General features: G+C 46.7%; 2 protein-coding genes across 3 annotated transcripts in view; one reads left to right on the forward strand and one right to left on the reverse strand.

Moving 5' to 3' along the window:
- Window positions 1-1475, reverse strand: part of Slc4a1ap (solute carrier family 4 member 1 adaptor protein) — a 33064-nt gene extending 31589 nt beyond the window's left edge. For both annotated transcript variants that reach the window (XM_057762443.1, XM_057762434.1), the window contains exon 1: window positions 615-1475. In XM_057762443.1, coding sequence (XP_057618426.1) covers window positions 615-1277 — 663 coding nt within the window. In that variant the 5' untranslated portion in view covers window positions 1278-1475. The remainder of the gene's footprint in view (window positions 1-614) is intronic.
- Window positions 1476-1506: 31 nt separating this feature from the next.
- Supt7l (SPT7 like, STAGA complex subunit gamma) lies at window positions 1507-12123 on the forward strand. The gene is made up of 6 exons (XM_057762457.1): window positions 1507-1657; window positions 3238-3358; window positions 4661-5267; window positions 7070-7394; window positions 8907-9144; window positions 10749-12123. Exons 3-6 carry the CDS (start codon window positions 4855-4857, stop codon window positions 11009-11011), a joined length of 1239 nt encoding a protein of 412 aa, XP_057618440.1. The 5' UTR covers window positions 1507-1657; window positions 3238-3358; window positions 4661-4854; the 3' UTR covers window positions 11012-12123.
- Window positions 12124-13755: the final 1632 nt, after the last annotated feature.

Raw genomic sequence — 13755 nt, forward strand, 5'->3', positions numbered from 1 at the left:
AAAAGTGTAAGTTCAAGGTAAAGTCGGTACTCCTAGGCTGCCAAACAGGATACATCAGGCCTATGAGGGGAACAAAAAGTTCTGGGAGAAACTACATGTGCCCTAGATAGGGCCAAGTCAGCTATTATCAGATCTACATGTCCCCGAGGAGCTTGTCCCCAAGTGAACCCATCGCCTCATTCGAACTGACCAATGGGATCCCTGTAACCATCCATCTGCTTCTATATGCCTGCCTCTACTGCCCTTTTCCTATAAAAAGACCTTCTCCCAGACTGCAGGGCACGCAAGTCCTCTGAAAGACTTTGCCGCCCGCAGGTACCTGTGTACACCCAATAAACCTCTTGCTATTTACAGCCAGTGGTCTCGGACTGTTCCTTGGGTTCAGGGGTCTCCTCCTGAGGGAAGGTCCTCCCCGAGGGTCTTTCACATGTATGGATTCAGGAAAGGAGAAATTATTTTCAGAGATACAGCAATGTACACAGACCTGTGGGTCCAGACTGACCTTTATACTTTTGTCACCGGTGACTTAACCTTTTTCTCCTCAATTAAACCTTAAAGAAACTCAGAATCCCAGCATAGTAAATCCCAAGATTATTTTAGACTTTTCTACTTACCTGAAGGATAAAGAGCCGGGTACTGCCTCCAAAGCGAAAAACATGCCCAACGTGAACTCTACAGTAAGTGCGGGGAGGGATGCGAGTTTTGTTGAGGAAAGTACCGTGGGTACTTCCCAGATCATAGAGATAGAAGCCCTGCCCATGACTGTCAGCTTCTCCGTCGGGATCAGACCCCCGGTGCTGTAGCACCGCATGGTACCGAGACACGGAAGGATGCTCCAGGCATATGTCACAGTTAGCAAGCCTCCCGAAAAGGCAACAGCTCATCCCTTCCAAGGTGCGGGTGCCAAGGATGGTGCCACCCTTCAGGGTTTCGAGACTGTAGGGAGCCGTGGCTGGGCTGCCCCACGATGGCTCTTGGTATGGGGGAGCCCGAGCCGGACCGCCAGAAGCAGTAGCTACCCGCGGGGGCCGGAGCTGCTCCGCCGGTGGACTCCCAGTCTCCCCGTTATCCGGCTGAGCCGATGGGACCTCGGGCTCCCTACAGCCGGGGTCCAGCAGCACCGAGGGGCATTCCTTCTCCACATCCTCAGGGACTGCGGGACCGGAGGTTGGAGCCTTACTTCGCACAGCTGGCTGCACCGGCAAAACAGGCTTCTTAAACTCGCTACTGACTTCCTGAGGGGCTGGCGGTTCTGGCTGAGAGGTAGTATCAGCCATCCTCAGTCGGGTGCAACCTCAAAATGTGTCCCTCGGAAACCCCGGCCACTCGTTCTCCACGTTCCCGCACATGTATCACCTGCCCAGCTTCCTGCCACTTTTATGGGCGGAAATGTTGGAGTTCCTTTTTGAAGACTCACCGACTTGTAAAGATGTGAATACCGGGGAGGGGAACGTTATCGTGGTGTTGGGCAGAACGTGGACATTTTTAGGCGTCGCAACCAGCTGGTAATAACTTCCTGTGTCATAGGGCTCTTGAAAAGAAGCGCTTCCGGAGGCTTGGACCACTAATCAATAAACTAGCCTCTTAGGCTTAATCTAGTCGTCGCTCGAACCTGTCAGAGTCGGACAGCCGCGTAGACCGCTCCTGGAACACGGCGGTGAGTATTTGAGACTTCCTATCTGTTTCAAGTCCAGAGTTCCTCCTTTTACTGCTCTCCTGGAAATCAGACTTCCCAGGATCCTGTGATTGGCGCCTAAGCCTGCTGGTCGTGATCACGGAACGGCGACCCTGCACCTTCCGAATTTAAACTTGATATCCCTTTTACTCCTTTTGTGAAGTTAGGGAAGAAGGCAATTTCTTGTTAGTTAGTCCATTCTTCTCTTATTATTTTTGGAATGAATTATTGAGGCAGCATGTTCAGTGACTTTACGAACTTGGCCTTGGAAACCTGTTTTTTCTTTCACCCTTGGTATTTATGACATTGGCATGACACTGGACCACAGCTTCCACGTCTGAAAAATTGGAAGTAGTAATGTTCCTTTTTTCATAGGATTGCTAAAAATTTTAACTAAACAATAGTTCATATTGTAAGTCTTTAACAGATGCCCAGACAGTCTACCAAGATGGTAGCCATAACAGGCAGGAGAATACAGGTGATTAGGTCAGTTAAAGCTAAGGTTCAGGGATAAACGCAAATCGATGTGAGAATACAAAGAAAGGATGTCATTGGGGAAATATTTGGGGTGATGATTTTAGTTATATTAAAGAACAAATTCAAGTCTGATAAAGACATAGAGAGTGAGGCTGGGCCGTGGCGCACACCTTTAATCCCAGCACTCGGGAGGCAGAGGCAGGCGGATCTCTGTGAGTTCGAGGCCAGCCTGGTCTACAAGAGCTAGTTCCAGGACAGGCTCCAAAGCAACACAGAGAAACTCTGTCTCGGGGGAAAAAAATGTAGAGGGTGGCATAGGATTCCTGACAGAGGACACAGCTCATACGGTCAATTATGAAAATGTCTGATGCTCTCAAGAAGCTGAGTAGTGAGGCTAGAGAGTTGGTTCAGTGGTTAACAGTGCTTGCTGCTCTTCCAGAGGACCTGAGTTCCATTCCTAGTACCCATGACGGGGCAGCTCACAACTGCCTGTACCTCAGGCTCCGCGGGATCTTATGCCCTCTTCAGGTCTCCTTGGGAAGCCTGCATACATGTGGGACACACACATACCCAATAAAAATGAAATCTTGGCACCGGGCAGTGATGGTACACACCTTTAATCCCAACAGGCGGATCTCTGTGAGTTCAAGGCCAGCCTGGTCTACAGAGAGAGTTCTAGAACTACACAGAGAAACCCTGTCTCAAAAAACTAAAACGATAAGAAAATAAAATCTTAGCAAAGAAAATAAACTGAGGGTCAGTTAGATGGCTCAGCTGGTAAAAGCAATTGCTGCCAAACCTGACAACCCGGGTTCGATCCCTGGAACCCACGTGGAGGAAGGAGAGAACTGACTCTCACAGCTGTCTTCTGACTTCTACGTACACACCCCCAAACTCATGCCAAAAGAAGTAAATGTTAAAAAAAATTACAAATAAAAAAAACTGAGTGGTGTGATATTGTTAGAACTTAGGTCATTTAATGTAGGAAACTCCTCTGTGTGCCTGCAGGACACTGAGTCCATGCCTTTAGCAGTCACTGGATGACACTATACTAAGATATTTTATTTCTATTTTTCTCATCTCAGGACAAAGAGCGTGAACCTTCACACAATGTCTGGTAGTCTGATGTGTATTGAACCTGAAGAGACATCTAGGCATTGAATCTGGAGACGTAAATGGAAGACAGATTGTAGGCTTCATTGAACGGTAAGGCTCAGAATTCTGACATTTTCCAAGAGACATCATGATGCCTTCAACTGGAGTTTGACACAAAGAAGCAAAAAAAAAAAAAAAAAAAACAGGCTGGAGGTGTGACTCGGTGATGAGACACTGCCTAGCTGTGTTCAAGCTTCACACCATAAAAAGGAAACGAGAGCAAGCCCAGCAGCAATGTAAGGGATAGGTCAGATTCTGAGGAAGACTAGAGGAAGGGCACCAGTTAGGCGGCAGCTGAAGTCACTCCGCTCCAGTCTGGGGACACAGCTCAGTCTGTGATGTACTTACCATTGCAAGCTTGAGGACCTGAGTTCGATTCCCAAAGTCCATATAAAAACCCAGGTATGGTTGCATGTGCTTATAAACTTAGTTCTGGGGAGGCAGAAGCAGGCAGGTCCCTGGAGCTCACTGGTCTGGAATGATCAGCAAGCCTAGGTTCCAGTGAGAGGTGCCATCTCAAAAAGCAGGAGAGATGCTGAGGAATGATACCCAAGGCTGATCTCTGGCCTCCGTGTGCTTGCACACACAAACCTTTTATTCTCTCATGTATGTGTAGAATTGGAAAGCATAAGGCTAGATTAAATGTTCATGAGTGTTCCCACCAGGATGAATGAAAATATACTCAGGCGGGCTGGAGAGATGGCTCATAGGTTAAGAGCATTGCCTGCTCTTCCAAAGGTCCTGAGTTCAATTCCCAGCAACCACATGGTGGCTCACAACCATCTGTAATGGTATCTGGTGCCCTCTTCTGGCCTGCAGGCATACACATAGACAGAATATTGTATACATAATAAATAAATAAATATTTAAAAAAAATTTAAAAAAAAATAAAAGAAAATATACTCAGGCACAGCATAGGATAAAAACCATCTATTAGTATTTTTTGTTTGTTTTATTTTTAAGATGATGTCTCTCTGTGTAGCCCTGGCTGTCCTGGATCTCACTCCATTAGACCGGGCTGGCCTCGAACTCAGAGATCTGCCTGCCTCTGCCTCCAGAGTGCTGGTGTTAAAGGCATGTGCTACGGCGTCTGCCTATCCGTTAGTATTTTTAATGCCGCTCTTTTCCCTATTAATCTAGCACAATTGTGTCAAAATACTCTGGGAATACTCTAGACATCTCATTTGAGTTTCACACTTTGTAAAGTGTTTAGAGTTAGGCATGGTGGATATTCTGGTAAGACGTCCCTGCTGCTTGTCTGCTAATGACTGTGTTCTTTTGTCCTTCAGTCCAAGAGGAATTGTCATTATGTGATTGGCTTCTGACAATTATTTTTCTCTTAATTTCTTCAAGGAGAACATCCTTCCTCTAGAGTTTTGCTAACACCGATTTCAAATTGATCTTAACTTGCTTTTTATGTAAGAACTGCTGGACTTCATATTTTTTACTAGAGAAGCCTATGACCTACAACTGCCCGAGACTTGAACACATTACCTGTAGGGTATCAACTACATTAAACCTGGGAGCTCTTCTCTGTGTGCCCTAAAATGTTGAGATACTGGGGAGAGATACCCATCCCATCAGGACAGACCAACCGAAGTTCCTTTGATCTGCTCCCACGGGAGTTCCGCCTGGTGGAAGTCCATGACCCACCCCTGCACCAGCCCTCGGCCAGCAAGCCCAAACCCCCAACCATGCTGGATATCCCCTCAGAGCCGTGCAGCCTCACCATACACACCATCCAGTTGATCCAGCACAACCGACGCCTTCGCAGCCTCATTGCCACCGCTCAGACCCAGAATCAGCAGCAGACAGACGGTGTGAAGGCTGAGGAGAGTGAACCTCTTCCCTCCTGCCCTGGGTCACCTCCTCTCCCTGATGACCTCCAGCCTTTGGACTGTAAAAATCCCAATGCACCATTCCAGATCCGGCACAGTGACCCAGAGAGTGACTTTTACCGGTAAGACAAAGCATTGCTATGTTGTCTTTTTGTTAAACGAGATCCCCTCCCCACCAGTGATCCTGTTAAGCTTACAGGAGCTTTTCCACTTCTGTATGAGGAAACTGAGGGTGGGAGTGATTGACTTGGCTGACATCACTCACGTCATTAGTGGGGTGTCTCAAATGTTAACCCAAATCTTGAGAATCTAGGGTTTGTATTTTTTTAATTTTCTAATACAATGGGCATTTATTAAGTGCCTATTAATGCCAGATATTTTACTAGAAGTGAAATAATATACTGATACATAAAAGGTAAAAAGAGGCTGGGGACATTGCTCAGTGGTAGAGCCGTGGCCTAGCAATAAGGAAGAAGACGACAGCCTGTTACAGTGAGCATCACATTCCCATTTCTTGAGGGGTAATATACTTTCATTCAACAAAATATTGTTTTTCTGTATTAAATTCATGGTATTACTACAATTTTATACTTTTTTTTGTCAAGTTCCTGTTTTAATTGTTAAGGAGAATGGTGACCATACCCAGGGACTGGGGCAGTGGCCTAGTCAGTAAACTGGTTGATCCCATGTTCTGTCCCAGAACCTGTATTTAAAAGCCAGGAATTTATAATTGCAGCACTGGGAAAACAGAGACAAACACCCCTGAGACTCTCTTAGCCAATCAGCAAACCCACTTGGTGAGCTACAGGACAAGGAGAGACCCTGCCTTAAAATACAAGGCCCTACCCAGGGAGACTACTCAGTCAGTAAAATGTTACCATGAGAACCTGAGTTTGAGAACCCAGTTAAAAATCTGGGCACAGTGGTACAGGATTGTAATCCCAGTGTGGGGAAGGCAGAGAGAGGAGGATCCCTGGCACTCGCCGGCTGGCCAGCCTAGCCTAATCAGAGAACCATAGCCTAGTCAGCGAACATAGCCTAATCAGCAAGTTGCAGGTTGACACCTCAGGCCTACTAGCATTGTGCACACAGATATATGTGTCAAGCCTCTACACACACTCACACATACACACACAATTTGAAGCTAGTTTGTTTTATACATATAATACCAGGTGCTACGGCATCATTTTCCATTAAAGAAGTCTGTATAGACTATGGACGTAGCTCAGTGTAGAGCACTGCTGGCTCGTGCAGGCCCTGGGTTCAGATCCCAGCACTACAAGGGAGAAAACAACAGTCCACATATTGCTCAAATTAAGTGATAGTAAGTAGCTCTTTGATAGGCACTTCTGATGCTTTTAACCTTTGGCCCAGATAGACTGAACATGTTAAATGAAAAGTCAGTTGCTGTCTTCTTTTAGCTGTCCATAGCATGCAGTGTTGCTGTTGAACAGAGCAGTTAAATCGTGAGGGGCTCTTCAGGCCCCCACCTCTACAGAGCATGGCAACTTAAAGGAGCAGTGGTTTTCTTCTCTGCTTTATTTTTATTTACAAAATAGTTCCTTTGCCAGAGGAAGGCAGAAGGCCAATAAATGTTGAGAGGGGTTGGAGGGGTTACACTGTGGGGAAGAACACTCATTGCTCTTACAGAGGAAACAGGTTCTGTCCCCAGCACCTATATGGCCTCTCATAGCTGTGTAGCTCCAGTCCCCAGGGGTCTGATACCTTTGCCATTCTCCTGCACTGTTTTAGACATAGCCTGTTCAACTGTGTAACTGGGGGCTCATGCCCTGAGAAGAGCAGGATGAAGGTGACCGTTTACCCGCAACAGGGCCAGGGATTACTAGAACTGTAGAGCCCCAGTGAGACAGGTTGATCACCCTTGGCAGGTACACAAGTAACGCTGCCACGTCTCCACTTTCAGCGGAAAAGGAGAACCAGTGACTGAACTCAGCTGGCATTCCTGTCGGCAGCTCCTCTACCAAGCAGTGGCCACTATCTTGGCCCATGCGGGCTTTGATTGTGCTAACGAAAGTGTCCTGGAGACCCTAACTGATGTAGCACATGAGTACTGCCTCAAGTTCACCAAGTTGCTGCGCTTTGCCGTAGACCGGGAGGCCAGGCTGGGACAGACCCCTTTCCCTGATGTCATGGAGCAGGTGTTCCATGAAGTGGGGATTGGCAGCGTGCTCTCCCTGCAGGAGTTCTGGCAGCACCGCATCAAGGACTATCACACTTACATGCTACAGGTGAGGTGACCCTGGGGCAGTCAGCAAAGGTGTCGTAGTCTGGGAATGTTCAGCAGGGTCTACAACATGTGTTCTGGAGCATAGTGCACAGGGAATGTAACCCACTTTCTCTGTCCTCACACTGACCTAGGGAGATGTCAGGGCCTCTTTCAGTCAGTGGACAGCCCATTCATTGCTTCTGTCTCTGGAAGACATACACAGGTATCTGGAGTCGCAGACACCCTTCTTCAACAAGTATTTACTGAAGACTTACTATGAGTCAGGCATTGTGGGAGACTAGTTTACACGTTGGGTAAATGCTTGTGAGCTTACACGGTAGTCATGAGAACAAAAGCAGGCAAGCGAGTAATAGCCACAGCAGTTCAGGGGGCTCTGAGGGCTGAAACTGAGGACCCAGAGTCCTGGAAGGGCGCCTGAGGGTAGGGCAGGGCACAAACATCTCTCCACTTCCTGAGGGTTAGGCAGTTTCAATTCTACACTGAAGATTGACCAGGAGCTTGGCAGTGATGGCACACATCTTTAATCCCAGCACTTGGGAGGCAGAGGATCTCTGTGAGTTCGAGGCCAGCCTGGTCTAGAGAGCTAGTTCCAGGACAGGCTCCAAAGCCACAGAGAAACCCTGTCTCGAAAAACCAAAAAGAAGTGGGAGGGAGCAAGTGAAGGGGGAGTGACCAGGAACCTTCAGCGGCTAACAAAAAAACTTTGCTTAGGGTCCAGATCGCTGCTTCACTCAGTGTTTGCCCATATGCCAGATGTCTGAGAGGTTTCTGTTGTGAGACAGGATTCCACTGTGCAGGTTGGCTTTACTCTCCACCCTTCTTCTCAACTTCCTAAGAGGTAGAATTCTAGGCATGTGTTGCTATGGTCAGATAATTGTTAACTTTTATAGACAGAAATGCAGTATTTTGTCTCAGATCTTATTTGCTTTATGTAACTTAATTAATGATCAAAACATTTTCTGACACATTTTCTTTGTATTTCTCTATCATAAACTCTGACCCAACCCCTTAAACAACTTCCCATTGCCAGTGGGAGTTGTTTTTGTTGCTTTGTGGTGCTGGGGATGCCTGGCCTTGCACGCCCTAAGCATGCACCCCCACTGAGCTGCACGCCCAGTCCTAGCAGCAGAAGTTTTAAAATTCATCTTTCAGGCTGGCTCAGTTAGTAAAGTGTTTGCCTCAAAAGCTTGAGGACCTGATTCATATCCCCAGGGCTCATGAGAGACAAGGCAGAGACAGGGGGATTCCTGGAGCTTGCTTTCTCAAAAATGTGGAAGCACCTGAGGAAAGACTGACTCTTTGATCTCCATACACATGCACTCAAGTGTACAAGCACACACACACACATGCATATACACATGTACATATACATGCATACACACCAGAAGGAAAGAAAAATAAAAGTACATCTCATGTATTAACTTGTTCTCTGCTCGGTTCTCCTTGGGTACCACCAGTTGACTATCCAATCTCCTGAAATATCCTTGGAGAATTAATTCTTGCTTGCCAACAGATTAGCAAGCAGCTCTCTGAAGAGTATGAAAGGATTGTCAATCCTGAGAAGGCCACAGAAGACACTAAGCCTGTGAAGATCAAGGAGGAGCCTGTGAGTGACATCACGTTCCCTGTCAGTGAGGAGCTGGAAGCTGACCTTGCTTCTGGAGACCAGTCCTTACCCATTGGGGTCCTGGGAGCTCAGAGTGAGCGCTTCCCGTCCAACCTGGAGGTGGAGGCTTCGCCACAAGCTTCAAGTAAGGAACAGAGTGTATTCATTTTGATCCAGGTTCTGTCCATCTTAGCAATTAATGACATCTTAGAATCATATTCAGAGTAGGAGAAAAGCCAGCATGGGAAGAACGAAGTTGCTGGGACAGACAGAGCTGTGGTAAATCCTTAGGATACACTCTGGTTAAGTAGCCATGTTTCCTTGACAGTTGTCTAAGAAATTGCAGACCAAAGGGAATGAAATTGTTCTGCCTGGTTTGAATAGGCTGGTCTCTTGTAGGTTATAGCTGTGATGACATTAGGATCTGACATCACTTTTTTATTTTTAGGGAATTATACGTTTATTTGTTTGCTTAGTTGCTGAGACAGGGTCTTGCCGTATAGTCTAGGTTGATCTGAAATCCCAGACCTCCTGCTTCAGCCTCTTTGGGCTAGGATTACCACCCCACGCTGCCTGCCTCACTACCTGAGTCAGTTAAATTGCAAATTCATTTGGATACTTACTTGTTTACAAACATAAATGCGTAAGAAATTTAAATATCAAATCTTCAAATGCGACCCAAACAGAATTAGGCCAGTGTTAAACATGCTGAAGGGAGCCTTGTCGCCAAGGAAGAAGTAACAGTTAAGAGCAGAGCTGCATTACCTGAATACAGAGAGGTAGGGACATCAAGGACTGTGTCTCTTGTCAGGAGAGACAAGCAGAAAACTGATGTCAGCATCAAGTAGCGATCATAGTCTTCAAATGCAGGAGAGGCCCAGAGGATTCTCAAATAAAAGGCAGAAAAATAAGACAGCCTCATAAAAGGAAGGAAAGGGAGCTAGAGAGATGGCTCAGTGGGTAAGAGAACATGTTGTATAAGCACGAGGATCTGAGTTCAAATCCCCAGCACCCATGTAAAAGGTGCTGGCTATGTGTACCTGTAATCCCGTTACTGGGAAGTGGAGACAGATGATCCTAAAAGCTTACTGGGAAGTGGAGACAGATGATCCTAAAAGCTTACTGGCCAGCCAGTCTTGCAAAAACAGTGAGTTTCCGGGTCAATGCAGTAAGAGAGCGACAGAAGATACCAGCACCATGCTCTGGCTTCTCCATATCGATGGGCGCACATACCTACAGGTTTATTTGTCTAATACACACATACACAGAGGGGGTGGAGGGAAGGACAGGATAAGCTAGCTGAGCAAGGCTATAACTATAAACTGTAACTAAGCTGTAACTCTATCTGCCTTTAAACATGATCTTTCCAGTGGGGGTGGGTAAGGTGAAGGAAGGAAAGATGAAAGAAGTTGGTAACTTGGGACTGACATTTTGAACCATAGACATCCTTAATCCAGGTGTTGAACAGCAATGAAAACAGTGCAAAGGAGCCGGGCGGTGGTGGCGCACGCCTTTAATCCCAGCACTCGGGAGGCAGAGGCAGGCGGATCTCTGTGAGTTCAAGACCTGCCTGGTCTACAAGAGCTAGTTCCAGGACAGTCACCAAAGCCACAGAGAAACCCTGTCTCGAAAAACCAAAGAGAGAAAGAGAAGCAAGCAGCACAAAGGACACTAGTCAGCCCTGAGTGGGAGATTCAGTTGCTCCGTTTGGCTCAGCCCAGCGCTCATACTCTTTGCCTTCATTTCTAGGTGCAGAGGTAAATGCTTCTCCTCTTTGGAACCTGGCTCATGTGAAAATGGAGCCTCAAGAAAGTGAAGAAGGCAATGTGTCTGGGCATGGCGTGTTGGGCAGTGATGTCTTTGAGGAGCCAATGTCAGGCATGAGTGAAGCTGGAATCCCTCAGAGCCCTGAGGACTCGGACAGCAGCTATGGTTCCCACTCCACTGACAGCCTCATGGGGTCCTCCCCCGTTTTCAACCAGCGCTGCAAGAAGAAGATGAGGAAGATTTAGCCTCAAAAGGACACATCCAGTCCAGACCTCCATCAGCAGAAAGCGTTGTTTAGATTGTTTCCATAAGTTGTTTTTTTGGTTTTGGTTTTGGTTTTGTTTTTCGAGACAGGGTTTCTCTGTGGCTTTGGAGCCTGTCCTGGAACTAGCTCTTGTAGTCCAGGCTGGCCTTGAACTCATAGAGATCCACCTGCCTCTGCCTCCTGAGTGCTGGGACTAAAGGCATACACTATCAACGCCCGGCTGGATTCTTATTTTTAAATACAGTGGGCTTTCCGAATTTCGGAGAAAAGGTTCTTAACCTAGTTACACTTCACTTTGGCATTGTTTTTGTACTTTTTCGGAACAGCAAGCCACTGTTCACAGATAGTGATACTGGCAGTAATCAGACCAAAGCACTGTCCCCAGCTGTTATTTTACTGTGTGACAACACACATTTCTTAGCTTCTCTCAGCCATCTCTCTGGCACAGTTGAGAAGAACCATGCCGCTTTGATGTTCCCTGCAGAGATGCAAAGCTGAGATGTTTTGCTTAAATGTCAAAGCTTGCAAAGCGTCACAAATATATAACATTGTAGATGTCAGATTTTCATTCATTTATTCTGGAACAAGTCACGTCACTGGGATCCAGTAGTAATACAGGAGATAGTTAAACATAACAGAGCTCAGCAGGCAAGTTTCCAAACCATTTCTGCTACTCAAGCCTCTTACAAAATGAGAGCCCTGTGGTGACAGCCATCATCCTTATGCAAACTGCTCTTTCTTCTCCACAAGTCTTCCTTTTCCAGATTATTCCATCCAGCCTCATCCTTTTCACTTTTAGTATGCTTTCTACTGACATAGACTTTTACATATTTCCCCCACACTCATTTTCTGTGAAGAATGAGACAGGGCCTGCTACAGTTGCTAGGTGGGCAGCATTTGGTTTTGTTTCAGGTTGTTCTTTGTTCTTTAAAAACACATTTGAGGAGCCAGAGAGAATGGCTCAGTGGATGAAGACACTTGCAGCTTGAGTTCAATCCCCGGGACCCACTGGTGCAAGAAGAGAACTCCAAGTTGTCCTTTACATGCCGTGGTGCATGCCAGGGCACAAACACAAATAAATTATTTTTGAAAAAAGTCATTTGAGTTATTCCAATTCTTTTTAAAATTCTCTGACCATTTCATACATGCACATAATAAATATTTCCCTCTTTCGAACAAGTCCCATTCCCATCCTTCCCCCACAATCGTCCCCTCCCCACACACATACCTCCTTTCATATCTTGTATGACCCAGAGTTGCCTCAAGCATGGGTGAGAACTTACTGGAATAAGAGCAGCTTAGCAGCAGCTGTCTCACTGAGGAAAGAGTTGCACCACCCTCCCTCAACAACCATTCTTTGCCAACAGGCCCTCGGAGGGGTGGGGGCTCAAGGGTGCCATGGCATCACAGTGAACGCTGGCAGGCCTGTCCCGTGCAGGTCTACAGATAACCACTGCAGAGTTCGTGAGTGCAATGGCTACATCACGTCCAGAAGGTAGCTTTTTGCTGTACATCTCCCATCCAGTGGTTCTGAAATTCTCACCCCTTATCCAAGGTTCCCTGAGCATAGGGGAGGGGACAGAGATGTCGTATGAGTGCTTCACCATCTCTCCCTCTGGCCAGTTCCGGGTTTCTGCATTAGCTGATGCCCAGTGCTATAAGCACCAGTGAAGGCCGAGCATAGCGCTTTCTCAAATGACAGTGTATTCCCCTCCTCAAATGCCAAACCAGGGTTGGGGTGAGCTCCCTGTCTCAGAATGTTTCAGGGTTTACTATGTGCACTTGTGTTAGCGCATGATATGTGTGGGGGCATGTATGGGGAGGCCAGAGACAGCCGTGTGCAGTCAGTTCCCTCCTTCCTCCTTCACACAGCTCCAGGGACCGAACACATGGCATCAGGTTGGCATACTCTCCATTCCAGGTTTTTGTTTTGTTTCTTTTTTTTGGTTTTTCGAGGCAGGGTTTCTCTGTGAAACAGTCTGGCTGTCCAGGAACTCATTCCATAGACCAGGGTGGCCTTGAACTCACAGAGTTCCACCTGCCTCTGCCTCCCAAGTGCTGGGATTAAGGGCGTGTACCACCACTGCCCAGTCAGTTCCAGGGTTTTCAAAGGCAGTCACATCATTAAACCAGCTTCCTGCAATCCTCCTAAAGTTATAACTTACTTAAAATATTTATGAATTTGTGGCCTGGCGGTGGTGGTGCACGCCTTTAACCCCAGCACTCAGGAGGCAGAGGCCAGCCTGGTCTACAGAGTGAGTTCCAGAACAGGCTCCAAAGCTACAAAGAAACCTGTCTCGAATATATATATTACAAATATATATATATATGTGAATTAGGAAATTAATCCTTAACATTCTTAAAATCTATTGTTTTGATCTCCAAATCTTTCACTGATTTTAAGAATGAAGGGACCAGCCGGCAGCTGGTGTATGTAAAGATTTTAGTTCACTTACTTAGAAAACATTCACTAAGCACAGTGAGATAAAGACAAGCCGCTTTCAGAGCTGACAGCAGGAGAGGCGCCATGGAGAAGAGCAGAGTATGCTCAGAGCTTTGCTTTGCAAAGGTTTTCCCTTAAATAGGTCAAGCAAGTACAGAGGCCCAGCCCTACAGATGCAGCACTCAGGTGGCAGAGGTGGTTTGAGACACACCTAAGGGTGGGTCCTTTTTTCTCTTCCTGTTTTTTTTTTTTTGGTTTTTTGAGACAGTGCTGGGATTAAA

The sequence above is a fragment of the Chionomys nivalis genome, chromosome 1, assembly GCF_950005125.1.
Source record: "Chionomys nivalis chromosome 1, mChiNiv1.1, whole genome shotgun sequence".
Classification (NCBI taxonomy): Eukaryota; Metazoa; Chordata; class Mammalia; order Rodentia; family Cricetidae; genus Chionomys; species Chionomys nivalis.

Excerpts from the sequence above, each read along its gene's own strand:
- Supt7l (XM_057762457.1), top strand. The coding sequence starts at position 4,855 with ATGTTGAGATACTGGGGAGAGATACCCATCCCATCAGGACAGACCAAC. Across the intron at positions 5,268-7,069 it reads CCAGAGAGTGACTTTTACCG|CGGAAAAGGAGAACCAGTGA; the intron begins GTAAGACAAAGC and ends CTCCACTTTCAG. Across the intron at positions 7,395-8,906 it reads ATCACACTTACATGCTACAG|ATTAGCAAGCAGCTCTCTGA; the intron begins GTGAGGTGACCC and ends GCTTGCCAACAG.